Genomic DNA, 21139 nt, shown 5'->3' with positions numbered 1-21139 from the left:
CAACACAAAAGTAGTACACACAACTTATTTGTATTATATTTTATTCCATTATAGGTATTTACTTATTATATATTATTATCTTATTTTCTAACTTTGCTAAATAAAATTGTTACGTGCTCTCCAGGACAAACTGCACATTTCTGTGTTTACTTTCATTTAACACACCATTATAAAGGTTAACACAAAAATTTGCAGTGCTGATGACCTCCAGGACCAGGGTTGGTGACCCCTGATATAAAGAGTGCTGGGGCAAATGTTACGTGGTTTAAATGAAAAACACAAAAACACACACAACCAGCAGGTGGCAGCATACAGCTCAGAACGCCTCCCACAGTAACAGAAAGCAGTGTGACGTCAGAAATCGGAGTTCCTGCAACAATAAATAGAAATCTCGACTCTGGAAGGATGTATTAATAAACTAGCCATGTTTAAATATATTATTTATTTTATTAATTGATTTCACTGTCTCTTTCCTACCTCCCTGTCTCGGAACGAGACCTCTGCTTCCCCCTGGTTTTGTAACAAAAGAAACCAAAATATCAGTGAACACATGGTTAATTTCTACTCTTTATTGATCTCTCAGCCTGGAAGAGAAGAATCGCAAGATCCCGTCCTTACCCTCCAGTCCATCCTCTTGTGCCTGATCCTTGACTGTGAGTCAGATACAAAAATCCATGCTTGACCTCATTCTTTTGGTTCTTACATAACACAAGCATCAAATTTGTATCAAATAGGGGTCAGACAAAACCTTTAAATCACCGCATACTGAGAACATGGAAGCAAATAAATTAAATAATCAATTTTAATCATTATCCACAAGATGTGCTCTGTACCAGTCATCTTGCATGACAACTTGGCCCTGGTCATAGTTGTTCAGATTCCTACTCTTGCCCATTTGCCCTGCTTCTCCTTATTTGTTCCACTGTGAAGAGAGATTTCAGGCCCTGTTCCATGTGCTAAACTTTCCTGCTATGTGACGTGAGCATATAGCTGGTATTAATGCATTTTTTCCATTACTCACTGCAATGCAGATCAGTAGTTTCAAAACCCCACTTGCAATAATAGTTGTGTTCAGTGTAAATGATGTAACACTTAAACCATGTAGATGCACCAAGTTGACTGCATGCAGCTGCAAGTAAAAGAAAGCATTTTAATAAAAAACGGCACTAACAAAGGCAAAAGACCAACCAAAAGACAAATAAACACTTGTGCAGATAACATCTCATCATTCACTGGTATAGTAACATAAAGCAGAAGACAATAAATTCACAAGGGAAAATCACGATGATCTTTTTTTTCAACAAACCATTGTTTTTGTGATTTTGCAATTCTCTTTATGTGATCAGTTTGTTCCAACAGCTGATAATCATCTGAACTAAACCACAGAAAATAAGAAAAAGCCTATGAATGGCTGCTATATATTTAACAATTGTTTTACAAACTAAATAATAAAGGATTATATGTAGAATGTTGAATACAATTGTGATTTAATAATATGAATGCAAAGTGCAGTATATACGTAAATGATCAAATGTAACTGTAAAACTTATGTGAAGTGTAGTCTTCTAGTGTCATTTACTCTAAACTCTAATCTAAATTTAAAAAAAATATTTCTTAACACACTTCAGATATCAATTATGCAGATATTTTGGATTTTATTGGATATCCTTTGGTGAAGGGAAGACAAAAATTTGTGGATTGACAAAAGTCATTTTCTGAATTTAATCTGGTCTAAATATTTTCTGGAATTGAACTTGGTCACTTGTGAAAATGTGTGAAATTAGTTTCATTTTTCTATTATATTTTCCACACACAACCACAAATGACTCATGCTTGTTAATGAAGAATGCAACATTTGCTTCAGGGCTGTTATGAAATACAGACGGTATCTTCTCTGGATTAAAAAATGCTTATCATAATTTGCCCAACGCTGAACTAGGCTGCCAATGTAAATACAACAAATACAGCCTGGACAGGCTGAGATATTCTGTGAATTAACAACATGTATTATGTTCATTACTGAATATAAATGTATGCACATGCATTAGTGCAATGCATAAGGTGAATGTATAAAGAGATTGCTAACAAAATAGGAAAACAGGTTATGGACCAGGTTATTGGGTCAGAGATGTGTGACGCACACCAAGGCTTCTTCACCTTATGTAGTCTTCTTAGCAGCTTCCTGCAGCCCGCAGCCATTAAGAGCCTTACGGCGATTCCAGAAATGAGCTCTGATCCACTAAAGAGATCACAGTACAGGTCATTCTGGCAAAGGGGCACGTGGATTACAAAAGGAAGAGGAGTATGGGAGGGGCAGATACTGAGTTAAATAGGACAAGTGTTTCTGTCTGTGAGAATGAGGGCGGAAGAAAAAGTTAACCTAAATAGACGAAAGTTTTTTTTTCTCTAAATCTGTTACATGTTTTTTGTACATTCTGGCACAGCTCCATATAAAGAAAAATTTAATGAGGGCTAAAATGGCACACTTTGCAATTATCACAATTAACTGTGAAACTCTGTGAATTGCAAGTCACATGGTATTGTGTGTTATAAAAATATTTTTAACACTCTGCGCACCTGAAAACAGCTGCGCGCAGATTCAGGCGCTAGCGCTTGGCTCACGAGTTCGAGGACCCCAGCTGTCGCGTGGCTCAGTTTGAAAACGCAAAAGTCAGATCCACAGTTTACACAAATAATAAACATGTTAATTCTGATAATGCTCCCTAATTTTAACATGTCTTTTACAACAATCAAGCTTTTAATGTATCTGGCCTAATGTATCTGGCTGCTAAATGATCTCGTAGAGCTGTAACGAATATATCTATTTTGCTTCACCTTTCTCATAATCAGAAATATATATTATATGGGGTATTAATGAGGTATATAGCTGCCTAGCGATATATCAGTCAGAGTGCTCAAGATGACCCCTGTTCACCACCACCGCAAGTGTCTACAGTGAACATATCAGTATCACATAAGGCCTTCTTAGGCATTGCAGAGTGAATTGGCCCCAAGGTGGAACATGGATGGGGATTATGGGGCAAATGGGATTATCCAACCCAACCTGTGTTTTAAATTAGAATTGAAGCCAAATACCTGAAATTATGGGAAAGTCATTCTCTCAGGTCGTTCTATTCAAGATTCTCCACCAAACCCATCAGCAAGAACAAATACCTCCTTGCGGGCAGTCAGTGTGACACTCAGACAGAATATGAATCCAATCAGAAAAAAAGTTGCTGATTATTTCTTCCTATGGGAATATATATTTTAAAAATATATAGTACATATTGTCTGTGGGGACGGTGCTTTGCTCAGTGGCACCTCAGTGGTACCTTGGTGGTTTGGGATTTGAACCAGGAACCAGGTCCGTTTCCTTACCCACTAGGCCACCACTGCCTCCATTTTCATCAGTAGGTGTTGAAACTGAAGGGTCTTTCAATGCTGTAGCCACTGTGCCCTGCAGTATCCACTGCAGATATGTGGAATATTAAATATATAACTAAACACACACTTCACAACTACAAAATATGTGTACTAAAGTTAGGGATTAATAACATTTCAGCAGTTTATTGATGAATCAGGTGATATTTACAGTTACAGCATTTATCAGATGCTCTTATGTAGAGCGACTAATATCAGTAGTTACAGGGAGAGTCCCCTTGTAGTTTCTTGTTCAGGGCCACAATGGTAGTAAGTGGGATATGAACCTGGGTCTTCTGGTTCATAGGCGAGTGTGTTACCCACTAATATACCCTATATTTGGGGCAGTGTCAGCCCTTCTGAGCCATATACTGTATTGTATTTTGGCCTCACTCACAGCAACATTTATTATGTTATATAATGTTAAAATGTAAAGGGTGTAGATTCATATTTAAAGAAAACATTTGACTAAATGAAGAACAATAAACCACTTTTTATCACACACTTTCAACCACAATGGTGATATTTTCAGTCCATAGAAGCTTCATCTCACTATAAAATAAAATTTGTTTAAAGAAAAATCTATTATTCTAAAAATAATAATAACTATAAAAAAATAAATAAATAATAAATAGTTCTGGTTAACAAAAACAGATATATCTGTGTGTGTTTGTGTGTGTGTATTTTTTCATGTCTGTTTTATTTAGATGGGAGACATTCAGTTGCATACATTCAGTTTAGTTGCATTGTGTTCATTGTACATTGTAATTTCCAGGTGTGACAATAATGGTCACACATCTGTTTTTGTTGGCAATAACTATTTATAATTATTTGTATAATAATTACATTTTCTTTGAATAAATTTGGTATTAGAGTGTGGATTTTGTTGTACTAATATTTCAAGTGATGAGATATTTACAAATGATGTAGGTCACTGTATACACAATTATAAAATATGAAACACACTTCTTAATGCTCAATGAATGGAATGTATTGTTGTGGAGAAAGAGGGAACCATTAAGAAAATGTATTCAAGCCACTTTTTTGTGTGCTGGTGGAAGGCGTTTGACTCTGAAGGATGATCACTAAAAAGCATTTAAGGCTTTGGAGTATAAGCCCAAGAGACACAGAGCAAAGCCAGAGATAATACCTCTGGGAAGCAGCTTAGTGAGAGGCAAAATGTATGTGATTAGCTGCCTTAACGATATTGGCTGCCAGATTAGAAGACAAGACCAATGCAGAACCATTCTCCTATGAGAATGGGATTATCTGCATTAACTGAGCTTGGGCAGGTGGAAATTAGATTAAGGATGGGATGTGTGTGTTATTGCCTGTGTGCCTGTGTGTGTTTGTGGTTTTATGAATGTGCGTGTGTTTGTGTGGCTGCTCATGCAGGACAGACTTTGTGTGTGAAAAAATGATCCTTTGATTCGATTAGGGAGGGGTGGCTAATATGCACAGTGTGTACTATAAAAGTACAGTTAGTACAGTAAGAGGGTTTGAAGGAGGCTCCAGTGATAAGAGGACACATGCTGAATACCGTTTAAGACTTTTGGATATGCAGTTTTGGATATCGCATCTTCACTGAATGGAAATGAACATTTGATCATCAAAGATAAACAGCATAAGGAGGAAAAGGACAAGAGGGCGGCACAGTCATCTTTAGGAAAGTTCCAAACAACTTTTCTCTGTGATCAGGTTGTCTGGCACAACAGCCAAGATGAAAAATTCACGCGCAACGGTCGAATTTCATGAAGACTTCCACATCCCAATACCACTGGACACCAATAACATAACTGCGCTCAGTCCATTCCTGGTGCCGCAGGACCACTTGGGAGATACTGGATTGTTCTACTTCATGGGAGCCTACATGATCCTTCTTACAATTGTAGGCACAGCAATCAATGGCCTCACCATTGTCTGCACCATACAATACAAGAAGCTGCGCTCCCATCTCAACTACATCCTGGTAAACCTTGCAGTGGCCAACCTTCTGGTGACAAGCTTCGGTTCTTCAATATGTGGCATTTCGTTTTTTTACAAATACTTTATATTTGGTCCATTGGGATGCAAAATGGAGGGATTTACTGCATCCGTGGGAGGTAAGATTGCATTTCATTGTATGTAGTACATGTCAGTTACAGTTACATATAGGATAATATGCAAATAACAAGAAATATGAAAAATACCAGGGTAATTACTTGAAAATCTGGTAAGGGGGACTTTATGGTTATTTAACCTCCTGAAACCAAATGCATGTTCAAGTGAATGTTATGTTTTCGAACCACATGTTTGTTGTTGCAGGTATGGTGAGCTTGTGGTCGCTTGCGGTCGTTGCAGTAGAAAGGTATCTGGTCATCTGTAAACCAGTTGGGAACTTTTCCTTCAAGAGCCACCATGCTCTGTTTGGATGCGCAATCACTTGGGTCTTTGCGATGGTCGCCGCCGTTCCACCCCTGGTTGGTTGGAGTCGGTAAGTGTCCACATATCCCACAGGGAGAAACTTTGAGATAATCTAGAAGATTTGTGTTAATCTGCTGCCATGTTTGTATCCTCTCAGATATATCCCAGAGGGTTTCCAGTGCTCCTGTAGCCCTGACTGGTACACAACAGGCAACAAATACAACAATGAGACATATACCATGTTCCTGTTCTGCTTTTGCTTTGGTGTTCCATTCACCACTATTGTCTTCTGCTACGGCCAACTGCTCTTCACAATGAAAGCGGTGGGCATCAACTTCATGACTGTGTCCAAAAAATTAGTATACCCACATTACAAAGATCATTCTTATTTGTTTTATATGTTTGTAGGACTACTTTGGATTTGTTCTAGAGATTAAATCTGCAAAATAATTTATTGATCATGAAAGGGACATGGGAAGGCAGCCTTTAATGCACACAGCATCTAGAATAACCAGAATTTACACGTGAATGTTATGTGCACTCTACTGAGTTATTAGAACTCTTACAGTGTTCTTTCAAATGCACTGTACACCCAAATAATTTCCAGAGGCATCCCCACTACTATCCCTTCATACCTATTTATTACATAATTTACACCCTGAAGGATCATTAATGTTACAGGTGACAATTCTTTATAAGCATGGTAATCATACTTTATTTCTTCTATATTTTTTATTTTTTTTATCTTCCTTTTCAGGCAGCTAAAGCTCAAGCAGATTCAGCCTCTACCCAGAAAGCTGAGAGGGAGGTCACTAAGATGGTCATTGTCATGGTTCTTGGCTTCATGGTGTGCTGGTTCCCATATGCTGGTTTTGCTCTTTGGATAATATCTAACCGGGGACAAGCCTTCGACCTCAGGCTGGCCACCATACCATCTGTCTTGTCAAAGTCGTCCACCGTGTACAACCCTGTGATCTACATCTTAATGAATAAGCAGGTACGGTTCATAATGTGGGTGCACAGCACCCTCTTCTGGGGAGATGTAAATAACACAACAATACTGTGTCATTGTCCACATGCCTACAACAGGATTCAGCAACGTGTCTTTTAAAACACCTAACAAACTTTAATGACAAAGATGTTCAACTTTGGTGAAATGTATTACATGCATTACTATAGTTACATGCAATGCAATGTTTAATGCAATTTTGTTAAAGTAAAGATAAAACACATCATTACATACATAATTAATATTTATTTATACACCAGCAAGGGTCAAGCTATGACCTTAAGATGACTAGGGCACTCATGCTCCTTTTTTTCCCCTTTTTCAGTTCCGATCATGTATGATGCAGCTTGTTTTCTGTGGCAAGAGCCCATTTGGAGATGATGAGGAATCATCAACATCTCAAGTCACTCAAGTATCATCTGTGGGGCCTGCCAGCTAAAATGCTCATCTGTGTTTCTTCTTGACATGAAAACAGTGCATACTGAGCACATTTGTACACTTTGAATACCACTGAAAGAAAGAAAAATGTAGGACATTTTTAATGCCACGTGATAATTAGTTTAAAGAGTAGCATTTGATGACGTTTCAATGCAAGCCATAAAGTTATTAAAAAGAGTGTGAAACCTAGTTTAATGACTTAATAAAAATACTGCCCATTCAATGCATTCCATTTGTCTGCTTCATATGTATTTAGTGGTTAAAAACAGAACCTCTCCTCAGAAACCCTTAGCAGCAGGGGTGAACATGGGTATGATGACTATTGTTATTTTTTTTGTTCCACAAGGAACAAATTCCAACATTATTGTACATCAACTAATGCAGCAATGACCTGCATGCAAAGACATGCATTTTGTTTTTATAATAATACATGATTTTAAAAATATGTATAAACAATAAGTCATAGTTTCAAGCTACATTGTGTCTCAGATTTATCAAACCATTTGACAACAATTTCCAATAGAGCAGCAACAATAAATAACCTACACTATAAGTCTGGTAAGTCTGTAGTATTGTATGTAGTATTATATCTAATTCTGAAAGTGATTATTTGTTGTTAGTTAGTGAGCAGCCTATTTAACAGACATCTCTTATTATATAATATAACATTCACAAACTTATGAGTAATGTGCATTACATGGATAAAAATGATCTTACTTCACTTCATGTTGAACAAAAAATGTTATTGCAAGTGTATGGCAAGATACTAAATACTTTACTAATCCAGTGGAAAGTGATGAAGAAATGGTACTTACCATACCTATTTTCCAAGGATTTCCAAAACATGCAATATGTCTGATGAAGGTATTCTAAAAGTGTATTAAGCAGAATTAATAACATTTTCACATAGAGATTTTTGTTAACAATAATATGCTGAAAAGTACAGCTACTATCACCATGAAATGATGGTAAGTAAGCAAGATGCAGCTCAGTAAAATGCACTTGTTTCCTTCACATCAGTAACATGGTTCATTTGATGTCCATCTAAATTAGATAAGATTTCAACATTTTTCTCGATGTGCTGAGAGGACATACCATTTATCCAACACCAAACTCAGGCTGAAGGAAACAGACATGAGTTTGACACCTTGCGTCGTGAGTCAGGTGCAAATCCGAGTTCTGCTAGTAGTGAACTTTTGCCAATCACGAATAGTTCAGAACTAGCGGAATTCCAGACATACCCCTGGTGCATCATGAGAGGAGAGTTGGAGGGAGCCACCCACATAGTCTTGCCATTTATTACATGAGTGCATGAAGAAGTACATAATTATTAGATTAAATAAAGTGGAAAAACGTGTGTCAGAGATTTTAGTATAATTTTTTGCTACTACTTAAACTACAAAGTACTATGACTAGAATTTCACAAGATATTGCATACAAATTATGCAAATTGTACAAAACCTAAAAGCTTCAAAATGTTACATTTTTAAGCAATTCGCTTTAAAAAGGGTTTACAGCCTTTTATCGTTTACCGTCTATGCTCCATCTTCGTGACGGCACCCTCCGTTCCCGTGTTAACCACTCTTTCCACTACTTCATAGCAATGGAAAGAAGACATGCAGTAAGAATAAAGGGCATGGCTGGAGATTACACCTGACCCTCTGTGGATTTTTGGATAAAGCCTGCTTTCCCTAAAATGAACCATCAATCCTGTTGGATTAAGATGAGGCCAGCAGCATTCTTGTCAATATCAATTACGGCCATTTGCACAGGGTGCCTCAACACCCCAAATGTCCGAATAAGCTGCTTTGGCAAAACTTTACATCAGTGTGCGCCTGACTCCGGTTAACCCGCATGGTTATGTTTAAAGAAAATGGGTCACAGTTAAAACAAGGTAGGAATTTCAACACATCATGTGCACATGGAAATGCAAAAATGCATCCGTTTGTTGTGAACATCAGGTTGCTGTCAATACTTTACAGTTAACTGCTTAACTCTTAAACACGACAAGAACAATTCAAATGTTTTAAATTATTTTTCCTCACTTTTCTTTGTGCTGCTGCATCTGAAGTACCACTAGAACTACATCAGTCAAAAAGCAACGTAATTTGGTGATGAACAGTGTTGAACTTTATGGCCTGTGCAAGAGAGAGGCCATCAGGCTTCAGATTTTTAGGATTTATCAACAAACTTTCCTTTCATTCACTAACATCTTTTGAATATTCAAGAGGATTTACGTATGTTCATTTAAGGACACCCTTTGTTCCATTCTACCGAATGGAAAATCCTCAAGAAAGCTTAATGCAAATGAATGTGGCTAACATGCTTAGAGGCCATCTTGTCACCTGTGACATGAAGATAGACGGAAGCTTTAACAGATTAGACTAATTTGTAAAAATCTGTATGTGGAGGACATTGACCTTTAACCATAATTCGACTAGTCGAATTAGACCACTGCTGACATTATATTGACTATAAAAGCACGATGGGAGCCATTCGAGATGTGTCTGTCTGCCTGACGGAACTCAATAGTGATACATAGGGTCACAAATCAGTGCGTTAGGGTTCATGCTGGAGTAATACAGCCAAACAACAGAACCAAAGAACCTTAAGAAAGCTCCAGGAGGACAAACAAGAAACCCTACAGCATGGCTGAGCAGTGGGGCGACGCAGTCTTTGCAGCAAGGCGACGGGATGACACGACGAGAGAGGCAGTCTTCACTTACACAAACAGCAATAACACCAGAGGTAAGTAGTAAATGAGCACCATGAAAAAAGACGACAGAGAACCCAATTTCAGCACTGTTCAACTCCATTTTCTCTTTGCTTCTTTCAGATCCCTTTGAAGGACCCAATTACCACATCGCCCCACGATGGGTTTACAACGTCGCCACAATCTGGATGTTCTTCGTGGTCATTCTTTCAGTTTTCACCAATGGCCTGGTTATAGTGGCCACGGCAAAATTCAAGAAGCTTCGCCACCCCCTCAACTGGATCCTGGTAAACTTGGCTATTGCTGACCTTGGCGAGACCGTTTTGGCCAGCACCATCAGTGTCATCAACCAGTTTTTTGGCTACTTCATCCTGGGACACCCAATGTGCATCTTTGAGGGTTATGTAGTCTCTGCCTGTGGTAAGTGGTAACTCCCGAATAAGAATTGGTTCACTGAAAAAAGAAAACAGTGGCTCAACTTAAAAAAATGGAAGTAATCTGTCTCTCCTAATATTTTGCATTGCCGTGATATGAATAAACCGAACAAACCGGCTGTCAGTTTGGTTTATTCACATCACAGCAATGCTAAAATATAAGGTGACAGATTACTTCCATTTTTTGAGTTGAGCCAGTGTTTTCTTTTTTCAATGTATGTAGAGTTTAACAAATATGCACAAATGGATACTGAACATTGAATTTCTCTTCAATGTTCTGTAGGTATTACTGCTCTGTGGTCCTTGGCTATCATATCTTGGGAGAGGTGGGTTGTTGTCTGCAAACCTTTTGGGAATGTCAAGTTTGATGCCAAATGGGCTACTGCTGGAATCGTCTTCTCCTGGGTCTGGTCTATTATCTGGTGTGCACCTCCCATCTTCGGCTGGAGCAGGTATGTTTTTTCAATGTTTTTTCACACTTTGGAATTAATAATATGGGAAATGAAAGCCGGATGTAATTCATGTTACTCACTTTCAGGTACTGGCCTCACGGTCTGAAGACTTCCTGCGGACCTGATGTGTTCAGCGGCAGCGAGGATCCTGGAGTCCAGTCCTACATGATTGTCTTGATGATTACCTGCTGCTTCCTCCCACTTGGAATCATCATCCTCTGCTACCTTGCAGTGTGGATGGCCATCCGTGCTGTACGTTTTTCTTTTGAGAAAGCACCCTTTTTATGTGAATCCTTATACATCAAAATACTAAACATCAAATGAATTTGTGTTGGCCACAGGTCGCTGCACAGCAGAAAGATTCAGAATCAACACAGAAGGCCGAGAAGGAAGTGTCCAGAATGGTGGTGGTCATGATCATTGCCTACTGTGTGTGCTGGGGACCATACACCACTTTTGCCTGCTTCGCTGCAGCTAACCCTGGATATGCCTTCCACCCACTGGCTGCAGCCATGCCTGCTTACTTTGCCAAGAGCGCCACCATCTACAACCCCATCATCTATGTCTTCATGAACAGACAGGTAAGTGTCCTGCACAGGTTTTCTTTAACCCATAACAATTTTTGCTCATGAGGCCAACACTAAAAGCAAAGGATAAAAAAGTAATGTGGTTATAATGGAACATGTGAAGTGACTCTTACTTTTTTTGCACTTCCAGTTCCGTGTGTGCATCCTCCAGCTCTTTGGCAAGAAGGTTGATGATGGGTCTGAGGTGTCCACATCCAAGACAGAAGTTTCCTCAGTGGCTCCTGCATAAGAATCTGTTCTACTCACATTTCGACTTTGAACCAAGTCTTGAAACTCCTTAAAATGAAGGTCAAAAAAGGGACTTTTTGTACTATACGCATTGTAAATCTACTACAATATATTTATTTTTCTTTTCTGGGTCGATTCAATTGCATGGGTTAATGAAAGAGCAGCCCCTTCAAAGACAAGTGTGTGTAAATGCAGTTCTCTATCAATTCCAAACTTACTGAGGTCCCTCTAGCCACATGCACATGGCCTACTTATGTGTTGACCCACCGGCCACACTAGTAGGTGGAGTAGGATGCCATGCAACTGTGAATTGTCACCATACAGAGTCTGCACAGGTGACAAGAAAAGCTACCATTTCTTGGGACCTCTGCTTTTACACAGCACTCTGTGTAAAAAAATCCACTAACATTGCAAACGCAAGCTTGCCTGTCCCGTTGCAGCATGAAAGGTTTTATGTTTTGCTGTTTATGTAGAACATTCAATGATTATCTCCTTTTGTAGACATCTTGCAAGAAAATAAAAAGCACAAAAAATGCTATATAGATTAAACTTTATACAGTATTTAACATTTTTCTGTTTTTTTTTTTTTCTGTTGAAAATAAAAATGTTCAGCAAATTAAAAAGGCACTTGGTCTGTTGGTCATCTTTGGGACATTCACTGGCCATAATTTTACACATAATGCCAAAAATAAGCAATGTAGCTAATAGGACAGTAAAAATGAAAGTATTTAGTGAAAAGATGACTAAAATATCAACACAGTGATTTTCCCTCATCCACAAATTAGGAGGACAAGACCAATGCAATTTCCTTTCACAAGCAGGATGAGGATAAGCATTTTCACCTGAAACCTGACTTCAAAGGATTTCTAATCCAAGGAAGATTAACCTTAAATCATTGCCCTGGCTTCACTTTACCTGAAGAGTGTGTGTGCTAGTATGAGTGTGTGACATGGAGAGAGGGAGAGGGTGTGTGTGAAAGAGAGCCAATTGTGTGCCTTCATCTAGCTGCACACGCGTATTAAGTTGTGGGTCTATAATTTGCCCCAAAACAGTGCAGTTCCTGCTTTGAGAGATGCACCAAAGATTACGCTTAATTTGATTGAAGCGTGTCCTAATCTCTGTGAAGCTTTAAGGGGTATAAAATGCCCCAGTGTAGGCATCATACTTTGCAGGTTGCAGAACCAACACATAAGAGGTGCGAGACGAGGAGAGAAGACGACTGCAAACAAAGAGGAGAAGCAAGAACGTTGAACAGGTAAAAGCATGCTTTAAAACATCTAAGACTAAATAAAATCTAGAATCAATACTCAACTATTATACAATTGAATGTGTCTGCGTGCCTGGTTCAAGTATGGCAGAGGAGTTGGGAAATGCAGTTTTTGCTGCAAGGAGACGGGGTGATGAGACCACAAGGGAATCTGTCTTTGTCTACACCAACAGTAATAACACCAAAGGTAAAACTGGAAATGCCGTTTTTATGTCGAGTCTTGCCCTGTAGACTGTAAACAGGGCATTCGATTTCTTGCCTTAACTTAAAAAGGAATTATATTTTTATCTTCTCAGATCCCTTTGAAGGACCCAATTACCACATTGCGCCACGATGGGCTTACAATGTTGCCACAGTTTGGATGTTCTTCGTGGTCGTCCTTTCAGTTTTCACCAATGGCCTGGTTATAGTGGCCACGGCAAAATTCAAGAAGCTTCGCCACCCCCTCAACTGGATCCTGGTAAACTTGGCTATTGCTGACCTTGGCGAGACCGTTTTGGCCAGCACCATCAGTGTCATCAACCAGGTCTTTGGCTACTTCATCCTGGGACACCCGATGTGCATCTTTGAGGGTTATGTAGTCTCTGTCTGTGGTAAGTGACTCTGTTTTTACGATTGCTAGCCATGTTTCTTCTTGGAATACAGAATATATTTAACGTTGATTTACTCAAAAGGTATTACTGCTCTGTGGTCTTTGGCTATCATATCTTGGGAGAGGTGGGTTGTTGTCTGCAAACCTTTTGGGAATGTCAAGTTTGATGCCAAATGGGCTACTGCTGGAATTCTCTTCTCCTGGGTCTGGTCTATTATCTGGTGTGCCCCTCCCATCTTTGGCTGGAGCAGGTAGATTGTATGCTTATAGTTGTTTCTCCCGATTTTGGCACAATTTTACATGATTGCATTCTAAAATCTAGAAAACATATTGCCCCAGGTACTGGCCTCACGGTCTGAAGACTTCCTGTGGACCTGATGTGTTCAGCGGCAGCGAGGATCCAGGAGTCCAGTCCTACATGATTGTCTTGATGATTACCTGCTGCTTCCTCCCACTTGGAATCATCATCCTCTGCTACCTTGCAGTGTGGATGGCTATACGAGCTGTAAGCACCACTATGCTTCAGCAGCAATGTTGATGTCCTTATTAGATGGTTGAATGTAATATTTGTTCACCAAGAAATATAACTTCCTTTTGCCAACAGGTCGCTGCACAGCAGAAAGATTCAGAATCAACACAGAAGGCCGAGAAGGAAGTGTCCAGAATGGTGGTGGTCATGATCATTGCCTACTGTGTGTGCTGGGGACCATACACCACTTTCGCCTGCTTCGCTGCAGCTAACCCTGGATATGCCTTCCACCCACTGGCTGCAGCCATGCCTGCTTACTTTGCCAAGAGCGCCACCATCTACAACCCCATCATCTATGTCTTCATGAACAGACAGGTGAATATGGATGTGTAGAAATGATCAAAATTAGTGTTGTGTAAAAATTCTGAATTCTGAGATAACGGCATTCCCCCCCTTGTATCTTCAGTTCCGTGTGTGCATCCTCCAGCTCTTTGGCAAGAAGGTTGATGATGGGTCTGAAGTATCAACATCAAAGACAGAAGTTTCCTCTGTGGCCCCAGCTTAAGTTCATTTTGCCTTCTAGAGGTCTTCTAACAAAGGCATGTCTAATGGAACGGTCATCTAAATTGTGGTATCTTCATTTACATCCACAGAAAAGCAGTCTCCCAGATGGGGCAGATGGTGCCTGGTTACATAGGTTACGGTCCTGGGCTGGAATTATTGCAAGATTGCAACCCTGAACCAGTATCTTATGGTTCTATTTTTGTGTTGCAGTCTGTTCAAGCTGCTGTGAGGTGTTTAAAATAAACCATGTAAAAAGAGTATTTAATCATTTATACAATTACTATAATAAAGCTTTATATTTTAGGTAGATCAGCAATAAAAAATTAAAAAATATATACTTTTTATGTTATATTATTTAAATGTTTTCTGATGAAAATAAAATGATGTTTAGCTAAATTATTTTTGCGTGTGGAAATCATTATTGTTAAATGACTATTATTCTAAGGTACACATCATCATCATCCCAATTCTTTTGCTTACCCCTCTTTAGAAACCATATTATAAGGAATAGCTGTAATCTGTAAATCACATTCAAAATGTTGAGTGGATGAAAATTTTTCATTGGATGCTTCTTTGAGCATAAAGTGGGTTGAAGACCTGATCCACCAAAGACATTTCTTAAACACGGAAGCTTAGTGAACAACTCATTAAGTTAAGTAATCTACCTGCGAGTTACAGTCAGATCAAGAAAGACAGACCTGAATAGACTTACCAACCGAGTAACGGATGCTTCTAGAGATTATTATTATATTGTTATATTGCATTAAACTTGAGTACAAGTTGAGATTTTACTGTCATTTTAGATACATACGTACAAGTTAGACAATAGTGAAAAGGAACCATGTCCTACAATAACATTTAAACAAGGTTACAGGGCGACATTAAGTGCATGTGTGCAACATTGACAAACTGGGCTACATGAAGTGCAAAAACAGGCAGTGCAAGAGTAACATCCAGCAAAATGTGTAGATAACAAAGAAGACAGACAGCGCTAAAAAACTGTGAACCAGTAAAAAACAGTGAAATAAGTAATGATGATGATGAGCAGCAGTAAATGTGCAAATGCTGCTGTATTAATGTGCAAATACTTTGTTCGGAACCTATGCGTCTTTATTGTTTAGGTGGGTGAGGGTCAATTGTATGGAGCGGTTTGGATGGTAGGCGAATAGCAGTGGGTCCGGGGTGGAGGAAAGCAGGGTCTTCACACGTTTCAGGACTGGCCTCTCGAAGCACTTCATCATGATGATTGTAAGTGCAACGGGACGGTATTAAGCACAGGCACCATGGTGTTGGCCTTGAGACACGTTGGGCTTGAGACAAGGTGCTCGGTGAGATGTTAAAGATGTCGGTGAGAACATCTGCCAGCATTTTCCTGGGATGTTGTCCTGGTCCAGCAGCCTTTCGTGAGCCGTGGTTAGACACAGCACCTGATCACTGGGATGGGGGTTGGATTTCCTCGCAGTCACGTTGTTCTGTGTGTGGAACCGTCATTCAGTGCATCCGGTAGGGACACCCCAACATGGTCTGCATCTCTGTCACAAACTCCACCAGTGATGAACCGTAGCAAGAGATTAGCACAGACCTCTTGCACAATTCCGTGTAGATGTAGACACATAAGCCACCGGAATCTTATCTTTATTAGTAATTCATAGTTATTAATAATTGCTGAATGAAGTTGATTGTGAAAAATAGCTGGAATATGAATCCCCCACTTTAATTTGAATATTCATGTAAATTATAGCATTAATGCTTAGTGAATTTATGTACTTCGACTACGTTTTTTTTACTTAATTAATTATTTTTATTTTTTGGCACTTTGAGGCTTTTATTTTGAAAGACCAGACCCCCTTGCCAATACGTCACATCCGACAGGGAAACGGAACACGTGCGGTTATGTCGAAAGCCAGTAAGTAACTGCATTAAATTATTTCCGTAATTACGTCCTCGCTGGGTTTAATCATTGTGGCTTGTGTGACACGATTCTCCAACTTATCTTACAGAGCAAAAAAGAGCGAAGCGTCTCGGTTTCGCCGGGAAAAAGGTGGGCAATTAGCAAGCTGTCAAGCAACCGCTAACCCAGATTTACTATCTGAGCAGGAGATCTGCGGATGCTCTCCTCCACTGTGTCTGGGTGGTTCTTCACTTCATACTACGCCTGTACAAATGCTCTGTTTAATTGATGCGTTTACAAGGGCCAGGGCCACTTAAGAGTGTTTTTTTGTTTTTTTTTGCTCAAAGAGAAAAGATGGAAAACATACCAATACTCAAGGAGGCAAGAAGGATCCAGGGTTGCCCGACGTGAGACGCTTTAAACAACACGGACAAAGACAGGAGGAGCTTCGAAAACAGCGTGTGAGAAGTGTCTCTGATCTCAAATAACTCTATTCTAAATATAAACCTCAGACCTTGCTGGTCTTGATGTGGCCTTACACACGAGGGGGCGTTAAATGTGCTCATCACTGCTTTACCTTGTTGACAAATAAATGCAACTGTCACATCGTCAGATAAATGGTCAAACTTCACATTTTAATCACAGTAGTGGACCTGTAGGTTTTAATAGATTTGCTAACCACTGCCCCATTTTTTATGGCCTAAAAGGTAAAGACCAGTAAAGGTTACCTGTAGAACTGACGCGCCACACCCCTTAATGCTGCCCACTGCTCCCTCATGGCATGAGTAAAATGCTGTGGTGTGTCACATGTGACAAACTATTCAGTTTCATAAAGAAGCAGTCATCGGATTATTTTTACACTGTTTATATCAGGACGAAATAGATATGTAAAAAGATACATGTGATATTTTTAATCACCTTAAGTGATTTTGGTGTTATTTTCTGCTTGCATTTGTATGACAGTGCCATTTTTTGCCTAGCTTGCTGAACTACAGGAGAAACAGAGGATGTCCAGAGAGAAGGAACTAATGAAGAGGAGGAGTCTGGATACTTTTCAAAAAGATATCCAAGTGCGCCAAAAACAGTTTGAACTGAAGGTATTCAATCAAAATGGGTCAGAAGAAATTCTGTGATTTTTGTTTTTCAATAATACTTTTTTAAATAACACCAAAAGTCATAATTATGCAGGTGACACAGAAATCACCTGCACACTTTAAAATTACAAAAGGGAGCTGTGTTTGACGTTTGTATTTTTATTCAGGAAGTCGAGATGCAAAATCTAGAGAAACATGTGAATTTTGAGAATGAAAATTCTAGGAAAGCATATTACAGAGAATTTAAAAAGGTTAGTAACCACCACACGTGTGCTTCTAGTGAGTGTGAATACAAATATTATTTCTTAATATTTTTTTATAATATTTTTTCAGGTAATTGAAGCTGCAGATGTAGTTCTAGAGGTTTTGGATGCCCGTGACCCTCTGGGCTGCCGGTGTCCACAGGTTGAAGAGGCAGTGGTCCAAAGTGGTACTAGCAAGAAAATTGTGCTGGTCCTTAACAAGATTGGTAGGTTTAAAAGTCAGCAATACACAAATTTGCAGCAAATATTCATTTAAAGTGCTACTTTTTTGACGGTTCAGTTACCTATACAAATTTTTATATTTATTGTCCACTTCTGTCCATTTCAAGATCTTGTGTCAAAGGACGTTGTAGAGAAGTGGATCAAGTACCTTAGGAATGAATTTCCTACAGTGGCATTCAAAGCCTCAACTCAGCAACAGAACAAGAACTTGGTAGGATTCTTAGTGAAAATCTCTCTGATTATTTTTGCCTCTTCTTTTTTGGAAAATGATAATTGCCAGGTTTACATTTCTGGGCTTTTCAGTTGATTGGATGCGTTCTACTTAATTTGTCTCATGATTCATTGTTGTTGAAGCAGAAACTCCGCTTTGCTTTCTGCCACAGAAACGCAGCCATGTTCCGGTCACACAGGCCACAGCAGAACTCTTGAACAGCAGCGCGTGTGTTGGTGCAGAATGCCTAATGAAACTGCTGGGGAACTACTGCCGTAACCAGGACATAAAAACGGCCATCACCGTTGGTGTTGTGGGTCAGTGTGGAATACCTGCATGGTTACTGTTTGGTCCAACACTGACCAAGATATACCTGATTACTCACAAAGTATTAATACTTTGATTGTTGCTTACACAAAAAAAAATAAAAAAATGTAAAGGTGACCTTAGGTATCATTTAAGTCATACAACTCTTCCTTTTTTACATTTTTTTTTTCTCCAATTTCTTTTCAGGCTTCCCCAATGTTGGAAAAAGCAGTTTAATAAATAGTTTAAAACGAGCCAGGGCTTGTAATGTTGGAGCCACTCCAGGAGTGACAAAGTAAGGACCAGAATGCTAATTTGTTTTATTTAATTGATTTGGTTATTTCATAAGGTAATGTGACAATTCTTGTGCCATTAGGTGCCTTCAAGAAGTTCTGTTAGATAAGCATATCAAGCTTTTGGATTGCCCTGGAATTGTCATGGCAACATCTACCAGTGATGCAGCTATGATTCTTCGTAACTGTGTCAAGATTGAGCAACTTGTAGATCCTCTACCACCAGTTGAGGCCATCTTGAGACGCTGCAACAAGACACAGGTCCAACTAGTCTCCCAACTAGTCTATGTTATACATATAACACCGTGTTTATACATAATTCTTTTCCTTTTTTTTTGGTACTTTCAGATTATGGAGCACTATGGAGTTGCTGATTTCCACACAGCTGTAGAATTTCTGGCCTTGCTTGCCCGTCGCCAAGGCAAGCTAAGGAAAGGGGGACTTCCTGATACTGACAAGGCAGCTAAGAGTGTCCTCATGGACTGGACTGGGTGGGTACAGTACAAAGTTTTATCCCATTGGCTTCAAATTGGTACCAAATTTGAGAGACGTTATTGGATTCATTTCCATGCGTCTGCAAAAGTTGAAGCAAACAGTGAATGTTTTGCATGTTCACAAACATTAACTTTTTCCATTACAGAGGCCGCATCAGCTATTTCACCCACCCTCCAGAGACACACACGCTGCCAACCCACGTTAGTGCTGAGATTGTGGCAGAAATGGGCAAAGCGTTTGACTGGGATGAACTGGAGAAAGGAAATGAAGAAGCCCTTGATGGTAGGTTGAGTTAAGTTCACAATGTCCAAGAAATGGCGGGACAATCCAGCCAATGATAAGATTTCTGTACGGGCATGAATGATTTTTTTTTTTTTAATTGTTGTTATAACTGTTCATTGGCTTATATAAATACTATTATGCGGTAAACGTTTTCTCTACTGATTTGATGACTGCCGTTGTCTTGTGTAATGTTAAAACACATTTTGGGAGAGGTTCACAGTGCTGGGTTTGATGAGCTATGGTGCAAAAGCCTTGATTTTTAAGAGGCAAATCTCTGTTAATGGTGACTCATTACAGATGTCATTCTAGCTACTGAAATCATTTATTTGCTTATGGTGCTCTGGAACGTAATTTTATACTTTTGGAAGCAAGCCTAAGAAAATGTTGATATTTGATTGACCTCAGATCATCACATGTTTTTGAAGGGTTGAGCTCCGCTGGAGTTCAGATGGGTTTCTGTATGGCCCCATCAGGGATGACCCAAGGGGCACAGGTAGAAGGTTCTGCTGAACAGGAAATGGATAATGAAAGCTTGAACTACACCGAGCCTGTAGACAAAACCGAATCCATGGAGGAAGAGGAGGCTGCCGATACAGAAGTAAGTCATTGTGTTTTTTTTAATACTGCTTTTAGTTACAGACATTACTTTTACACAAGGTCCTAAACAAGGACGTGTGACTCAACTGAATTTCCTAAGATGACATACTCATTTTCCGCAAATTACTTCTGTTGCATTTTGAACTGGCTTTCATGAACACCTCAGTCAAATGTTGGCATAAAGAATATATTGTTCTATAAAAGTTATTAAATAAATCTGATTAGACATGTCTATATGTCTAAGCATGGTTTAATTTTCAGCACTGAATTAGTGTATATAATAATAATCTGTCTGAATAATAGCTGAGTGGTGTTTTTTGCAGCTGTTGTTGTATATGACAAAAGTATCTCAGCATTTTTTTCCTTCTCATTTTCTTTAAAGTTTGGACCTATTACCGTTGAGATTAAAGCCACTAAAAAGCGATCTGAAAGTGCTATGGAGCCTCCTGTCCCAAAGCCTTTGAACCTGAGAGATATAGTTGATATTGATCCCCTGCAGCAGGGCCAGGCCCTCATGGCAGCAAATAAGAAGAGGAAGAAGCAGCAGAAGAGAGCAGGTATGGTTTTAAAAACTTAAAACCATGTTAAGACTTGTTTACCAGCATTAGCGTTGTAATTTACCCTTTTGTTTTTGTTTCTCTCTTTTTTTTTTTTTTAATAGACAAAATTGCAACCAAGCTTTCAGATACTTTGACATCTGCAATGAATTTTGCACTTTTGGACAGCTGACACTGTGGTCCATAATCAAGATGGGATATATTATGCTTGAATGGAGTGTATAATCCTGTAAAAATATGTACATGTAGGTAAAACTATTAATGCAAATAAATATTTCCACATCAGATGCAACTAATATCTTATATATCACATCCACGCACATTTTGAGCACATTAAATGGCCATTGGCACG

General features: G+C 39.1%; 4 protein-coding genes and 2 long non-coding RNA genes across 7 annotated transcripts; 4 read left to right on the top strand and 2 right to left on the bottom strand.

The window, feature by feature from the left end:
• Positions 1-27: 27 nt before the first annotated feature.
• Positions 28-673, bottom strand: LOC114801307 (uncharacterized). Its single transcript, XR_003751479.1, has 3 exons — positions 619-673; positions 478-510; positions 28-370 (listed from the first exon to the last, which is right to left on the bottom strand). It is a non-coding gene; the product is annotated as an uncharacterized LOC114801307 (long non-coding RNA).
• Positions 674-4907: 4234 nt separating this feature from the next.
• Positions 4908-7497, top strand: opn1sw2 (opsin 1 (cone pigments), short-wave-sensitive 2). The gene is made up of 5 exons (XM_028997810.1): positions 4908-5522; positions 5725-5893; positions 5981-6146; positions 6581-6820; positions 7158-7497. The coding sequence occupies exons 1-5, from the start codon at positions 5141-5143 to the stop codon at positions 7269-7271; spliced, it is 1071 nt and encodes a 356-aa protein (XP_028853643.1). The 5' UTR covers positions 4908-5140; the 3' UTR covers positions 7272-7497.
• On the bottom strand, positions 6925-8917 carry LOC114800431 (uncharacterized). Its single transcript, XR_003751389.1, has 2 exons — positions 8086-8917; positions 6925-7342 (listed from the first exon to the last, which is right to left on the bottom strand). It is a non-coding gene; the product is annotated as an uncharacterized LOC114800431 (long non-coding RNA).
• An 841-nt stretch (positions 8918-9758) lies between these two features.
• Positions 9759-12233, top strand: opn1lw1 (opsin 1 (cone pigments), long-wave-sensitive, 1). The gene is made up of 6 exons (XM_028999499.1): positions 9759-10018; positions 10107-10403; positions 10701-10869; positions 10956-11121; positions 11211-11450; positions 11587-12233. Exons 1-6 carry the CDS (start codon positions 9919-9921, stop codon positions 11683-11685), a joined length of 1071 nt encoding a protein of 356 aa, XP_028855332.1. The 5' UTR covers positions 9759-9918; the 3' UTR covers positions 11686-12233.
• A 444-nt stretch (positions 12234-12677) lies between these two features.
• On the top strand, positions 12678-14975 carry LOC114801344 (red-sensitive opsin-like). The gene is made up of 7 exons (XM_028999498.1): positions 12678-12939; positions 13035-13138; positions 13248-13544; positions 13626-13794; positions 13883-14048; positions 14148-14387; positions 14479-14975. The coding sequence occupies exons 1-7, from the start codon at positions 12827-12829 to the stop codon at positions 14575-14577; spliced, it is 1188 nt and encodes a 395-aa protein (XP_028855331.1). The 5' UTR covers positions 12678-12826; the 3' UTR covers positions 14578-14975.
• Positions 14976-16434: 1459 nt separating this feature from the next.
• Positions 16435-21072, top strand: gnl3l (G protein nucleolar 3 like). 2 transcript variants are annotated; one of them, XM_028999497.1, is made up of 15 exons: positions 16435-16482; positions 16577-16617; positions 16815-16928; positions 17448-17564; positions 17729-17812; positions 17895-18030; positions 18154-18257; positions 18430-18574; positions 18771-18858; positions 18940-19117; positions 19205-19347; positions 19497-19633; positions 20059-20231; positions 20613-20787; positions 20892-21072. In XM_028999497.1, the coding sequence occupies exons 1-15, from the start codon at positions 16470-16472 to the stop codon at positions 20957-20959; spliced, it is 1716 nt and encodes a 571-aa protein (XP_028855330.1). In that variant the 5' UTR covers positions 16435-16469; the 3' UTR covers positions 20960-21072. The 2 variants fall into 2 exon arrangements, with proteins under 2 accessions (XP_028855330.1, XP_028855329.1); XM_028999496.1 differs by having other exon boundaries at positions 18940-19347.
• The last annotated feature ends 67 nt before the right edge of the window (positions 21073-21139 follow it).

This window comes from Denticeps clupeoides, chromosome 12 (assembly GCF_900700375.1).
Source record: "Denticeps clupeoides chromosome 12, fDenClu1.1, whole genome shotgun sequence".
Classification (NCBI taxonomy): Eukaryota; Metazoa; Chordata; class Actinopteri; order Clupeiformes; family Denticipitidae; genus Denticeps; species Denticeps clupeoides.
Note: the sequence above shows the minus strand (reverse complement) of the source record. Positions and strands in the feature narration are given on the sequence as shown.